The sequence below is a fragment of the Dromiciops gliroides genome, chromosome 2 (assembly GCF_019393635.1).
Source record: "Dromiciops gliroides isolate mDroGli1 chromosome 2, mDroGli1.pri, whole genome shotgun sequence".
Taxonomy (NCBI): domain Eukaryota; kingdom Metazoa; phylum Chordata; class Mammalia; order Microbiotheria; family Microbiotheriidae; genus Dromiciops; species Dromiciops gliroides.
The window spans coordinates 273,851,021-273,857,020 of NC_057862.1; the positions used below are offsets into that span (position 1 = coordinate 273,851,021).

At 46.9% G+C, this 6,000-nt stretch overlaps 1 protein-coding gene across 3 annotated transcripts in view; it reads right to left on the reverse strand.

The window, feature by feature from the left end:
- MAP4K5 (mitogen-activated protein kinase kinase kinase kinase 5) overlaps positions 1–5,634 on the reverse strand; it is a 199,401-nt gene extending 193,767 nt beyond the window's left edge. For 2 of the 3 annotated variants that reach the window (XM_043985685.1, XM_043985683.1), the window contains exons 1-2: positions 5,365–5,634; positions 4,199–4,452 (exon numbers count right to left, since the gene is read on the reverse strand). In XM_043985685.1, coding sequence (XP_043841620.1) covers positions 4,199–4,306 — 108 coding nt within the window. In that variant the 5' untranslated portion in view covers positions 4,307–4,452; positions 5,365–5,634. Of the gene's footprint in view, positions 1–4,198; positions 4,527–5,364 lie in introns of those variants that run through there. The other variant, XM_043985684.1, reaches the window with a different exon arrangement.
- Positions 5,635–6,000: the final 366 nt, after the last annotated feature.

Sequence of the window (6,000 nt, forward strand, 5' to 3'; positions counted from 1 at the left end):
AATCTCATTGTAACTCCTCTCAAACTCCTCCTGTCCTCTTAAATTTAGGGGCCCTCTAACTGGCTTAGGTGATGGAGCAGAGTGATACAATGTGATGCTCTCTGTGGACTGACAATCAGGCACCTGCCAGAGAATGAATACTTAGACAACCAATGCTTTCTAAGAAAAGGTCAGAAGTTGGCAACAAACATCCATCCCTTGTAGGTTAACCTGATTCTCTACAATATTGTTCCCTAACCACATTTGTAGATCATTGGGTCCCTTCCACTAAGTCCTAAAATCATCCTAGAACTGCCTTGGAAGATCCTTAGTCATAGCAAGATGTTCTACAAGCCAATCATTCCAAGCCATTCAGGGAATGCCCATACACTAGAGTCCTACCCAAGAAGTCAATGGGGCACCCTAGGGCCAAGTTAAGGAATAATCTGAAAAGTGCTGTTCTATAGCAAATGCCCTACTGGTTTGCATCTGTCCACTGTAACCTGGCTGGGGCAAATATCAGTACAGTAATAGCTAACTGATGCTTGGAGTGCCAGAACAATGCCTAGGCGTGCTAAATTTCTACTGAAAGCTGATTTACAATGGTTACAATTACAATTTGCCGATTTTAAAACACAGTCTTTTTTACTCCCAACATTTTTGCCCTTCTTTCTTTTTCTCTCTGCCCTTCTTAATTTCCTGCTCCTGCTCACATTACATCTCTTTGTATGAGTCATAAAGTACAGAAATATTGGAAAACTTCTAACTACCTCAGTGCAGCAAACTCCCTGAATCCAAATTTATCATTTTACTACATACATCTCTAATATCCAAACAAACAAACCCAACCTGAAAAAAAAAATTTTCACCAAATCTTTATATAAGTTGCCAACAGATGGATTTTATAATCTTATCCACAAAAGTCATATTTCTAGGCTATATTCAGAAGATGGACTTTTTTAGTATGAAGTATAATAAGGTAACAGCTAATATTGAATAAGTGATATGAAAGATTTCCTCTTACAAACTGCTGAGTAATCCCAAAAGCCACTAAACTTATTACAACAATAAAATCTATTTTTAGAGGAATCAGGATCTCTGACCTCTGATGTAGAAGAGAGAAAATCTTTCTTAGAGTAGTCATGGAACAGACTATATTCTAGTAATTAATTCCTGTTAGCTAAAGCAAATATTTATTAAGTCTACCTAATAATATAAGTTTGCATACTATTCAATTATGCAAATACAAAGAGGGGAAGGGGGGGGGAGTCAAAATTCAACTCAATATATTTGTCTTGGGTGAGGTAGTAGTACAATGCTCTTCCTAAATACATTTTTATAGGAAGACTAATCCACTTTATTAACCTGTGGAATTCTTACCTCCTTGACTAAGATATAGTAAAACTAAAATAAAATCTGCCTTGAGTTACACAGTAATCTTTAGCTGAAACTTAAATCCTCTAACACTTCTTGATCCCATATTCATTTATTTGAGGGATCTACTGTGGCTATAAAAGGAAGAAAGAGACTTGTAAAGAACTGAAAAGTTGTGTTTACATTTTGGATTTCCCTCTCTAATATAGTTCAATATTTTTTTTTTAAAGAAAGCTATGTTCATCACCCAAAAGGAAAAAAAAAAATGTGGGGATGAAAAGAGAAGGGAGACAAGGAAGGGATGAGAGGGATATGGTAACCGTTTCCTCAACCCAAGTGAGCTGGGCAAAAAGAGACTGGGGGTTGGGTTGGTGGAGGGAGGAAAAGGAAGATAAAAGGTGAGAAGCAGATGAGTGGAGAAAGGAGTTATTGACTAACTAGCTAGCTAGCTCTTCTCTCCTTTCTACCAATACCCTACCTAGTTACTCTACCTTTTATTTTTTTAATTTATTAAGTGACTTGCCCAGGGTCACACAGCTAGTAAGTGTCAAGTGTCTGAGGTCGGATTTGAACTAAGGTCCTCCTAAATCCAGGGCCAGTGCTTTATTCACTGTGCCACCTAGCTGCCCTGCCCCCCTTACTCTACCTTTGATTTAAAGTCTTGCCTACCCTGGTATAAAAACCAAGCAGATAAAATTTAGAGATGCACCTTCTGTCATTAAGTAGTAGATATTTCAAGAACTAAGGAGAAAAAGGAAACAGAAGGGAGAAAGAATTATGAGAAAGATACTTTTTCTTGATTTTCTTCCCAAAAATGTGATATGGGAAAAACAGGGAGATAAAAATATTCAAAATTAAATATGGTATTAAAAAGAATTGGTTTGCAAAACTGTGCCCAAAAATATGCAGGTGAGGTATAAGTGACTCTGAAATTCTAAAAATTAAATGCAGTACTAAAAAAATAGATAAACCATATTTAAATCACTAAGACTAATTGTATTTCAAATAAAACCAGGAAAATAATATGTATGAAATGTACCCATGTTTTTCAACTGAAGAGCACACACAAGACTAAAAATTAGCTCTATCCTGAGTATTAACCCCATAGGAATACTGATACAAATAGGAATTGTTAATATTAAATGGAAGTCTAATATGACAAAAAAAAGGAAAATAATAAATGTTGGAGAAGCTGTGGAAAAATTGGAACACTCATGCATTGTTGGTGGAGCTGTGAACTGATCCAACCATTCTTTACGCCTAAAGGGCTATAAAGTTGGGCATACCCTTTGACCCAGCAATACCACTATTAGATCTTTTTCCCAAAGAGATCATAAAAAAGGGAAAAGGACTCACATGTACAAAAATATTTATAGCTGCTCTTTTTGTGGCAGCAAGGAATTGGAAATTATGGGGATGCCCATCAATTGGGGAAAGGCTGAACAAGTTGTAGTAGAGCAATGTAGTGGAATACTATTGTGCTGTAAGAAACGATGAGCCAGGCAGATTTCAGAGAAACCTGGAAGGACTTACATGAACTGATGCTGAGTGAGATGAGCAGAACCAGGAGAGCATTGTACACAGTATCAACAACATTGTGTGTTGATCAACTGTGATAGATTTGACTCTTCTCAGCTATACAATGGTTCAAAATAGTTCCAAAGAACTCATGATAGAAAATGCTCTCCAAATCCAGAAAAAAGAACTGTGGAATCTGGATGCAGACTGAACCATACTATTTCTATTTTTTTTGTTGTTTTTGTTTTTTGAGGTTTTCCCCTTGTGCTCTGAGACTTCTTGCACAGCATGACTAATGCAGAAATATGTTTAATGTGATATATGTATATATATACAACCTACATCAGATTACTTGCTGTCTTGGGGAGGGGGGAGGGAGGGAGAAAAATTTGAAACTAGAAATCTTATAAAAACAAATGCTGAAAACTATCCCTACTTGTAACTGGAAAATAACAAAATACCATTATGAAGAAAAATTTTCAAATATTAAATGGAGGTTGAGAAAAAGAAAAACAAAAAACAGAAGAAGGTATGTTTTCACTGCTTGTACAATACACTATGTACAAAACAGCAATTGATTCTGAACTAGTCCCTTGGGCTAGTCAGGGCACCCATAAGAAAAAGAAATTAGAATGTAAGTTCCTTGAGGGCAGGGATTGTGTCTCTGCCTTTCCAAGTATCCCCAGCAGGATCAATAAGCTATGAGTGACCAGATCTCTTCCCCATTCTATTACACCTTACAACAATGGGCATATTCTTCAATAAGCTATCATCATTCACTTTAATTTTACATATGCCTGTCACCTGATCCACTCCATTAATTTCAGAATGTCCAGGACTAAAACTTGGCATGTATAAATTAGAACCAGCTTTTCTACAGAAAACTAACTCCTTGGATTACAAAGGAACATAAACAGCATGACTGAATTTCCCAGTTCATTCAGAACCCATCCATGCAAGCAAGCAGATTCTTTTAATGACAACTCCGTAGGAAAACAAATGGAAACCTATCTGACTGTGTGTACACTAGCCTACAATGAAAGTCACTCTATGATAAAGCTGTTGTGTATCCTACAGGTTCAAAGCTTTTAATGCCAAGTAACCATGAGCAGGGGTTGATCAATGAGATTCCGTGTTATATTCCTCCACGGAATCAAACACAAAGACCTCCCCCCCCCTCACACACACACACACACACACACACACACACACACACACACACACACCCGTTCTTCCACAGCATGCAACGATGAAAAAAGTCACACTCTGGAAAGTGACAATGGTCCCAAGCGAGTAAAAGGCCCAGGTGTTCACTCGCGTCGCTCACCTTATAAACGTCCCCGTAGGTGCCACTGCCCACCCGCTGGACCAGCTCGTAGTCGTGCTGGGGATTCCGCCTCAGGATATCCCCGGTGGGTCGGGACGGGGCCTCCATCGTCGTTCGGGGCTGGGCCCCCAACCAGAGCTGCCCAGGCCGCACAAAGCTCGGGCTTGGGCTAACTACGAGGGGCAGCGGCGGCTGCGTTTCCCAACATGGAGCTCGAGCGATCCCAGTCGGCCTCCCTCCGCGTGCGGCGCCGCCTGCCCCGGAGGAAAATGGGGAGAAGACGGAGTCAGCGCAGAGGCCGAATCCCGAGGCCCCCGGAACCAGCTGCACGCTCTCTCCCGGCCGCCCCCCACCCCCATCCCAGCCTGCCAGCGCTCCCCGCCCCACCCCGCCCCCCTCCGGGCCAGTGCTCCGAGCACCCGGCTCTAGCGTCGCCGCCGGTTCCCCGCACCCCTTCCTGCGTGCGCTCCCCCTCTGTCGTCCAGGCTCCCTGCAGCCCTCCCGGCCGATGCTCCCCTCTGTCCTCCAGGCTCCCTGCAGCTCTCTCGGCCGATGCTCCCCTCTGTCCTCCAGGCTCCCTGCAGCCTTCCCGGCCAATGCTCCCCTCGGCCCTTCCGGCTCCCTGCAGCCTTCCTGGCCGACGCTCCCCTCTGTCCTCCAGGCTCCAGGCACCACCCTGTCCTCCAGGCTCTCTACACTCCTCCAGGCTCTCTACACTCCTCCCGGCCAGCGCTCTGAGCCCCGAGCCTCTCCGCCGGTCTCCGGCATCCTTCCCTGAGTGCGCTCCCCCGTCCTCTCTGGCTCCCGGGATAACCCGGCCTAAGCTCCCCTTTCTCCTTCCCGGGCCCTGCATTCTGCCGGTCCAATGCTCCCTGCTTTCCTCCAGGCCCCCCACACTCCTCCTGACCCGACCTCCCCCCTCACCGCCTCCGCCCGCTCCGGGCTCCAGCCTCGCCCCAGGCAGACGCGCTGCTCTGGCTCGGAGGGCAGCGGGAATGGGGCGCTAGCGGGCGGAGGTGGTGGTGGGAGCAACTGCGGCCTCGGGGCCTGCGTTCAGCCGGCCACCAGGGAGAGGCCCGGGCCGACTGGGTGGGCTCCGGACCGCAGGGGCCAGCAGATCCTCCCCGCCTCCTAGCCTGGGGTTCGGGCCCAGCTCCGGCCGGTACCTGGAGCCGGGGGCCTCGCTCTTTGTCTGGCGCTGCCGCTGGCCCGAGCGCGCCCGCCTGCTTCCTTCTCTCCGCTCCCCGCCGGCCGAGGCGACTGCGCCAGGCCAAGGCTCGAAGACGGCGAGCCCTCGCAGGGGTAGAGGATTCGAGGTCGCGCCTCCAGCTTCGGCGGCGTAGCCGGATCTCACCGCGCTCCCCACTCGTGGGCCTGGTCACGGAGCCGCCCGCCCCTCGTCTGCCTCCGGGACTGTATGTGTGTGAGTGTGTAGATCCAAGTTGTGTATTCCTCTCCCACCCGCCCGCCGGCCCGACCTGCGCTCCAGCTGCACGACTCGAGCGCCACCCTGAGGCCTAGGCGAGCCACGACAGCCTCCCGCCGCCTCTGGAGCCCCGGAGACTTAAGCGCGACCTGCCCTGGCCCCTGCGGGGCATCCCACTGCCTACCTACTATTATACGGTCCGGGAAAGGTGAAGGAGGGAGACCGAGTGGGAGAGGGATCCAGATTATGGGGAAAGGGAAGTGGAAGAAACTGCCCAAGATAGCATGGCACTGGGGGTGGAGGACAAGGAAGTAAATGCCAGATGAATTGAGCAGAGGCACACCCTACCCCACCTTCTTGTTTTGCAAAGCGTCCC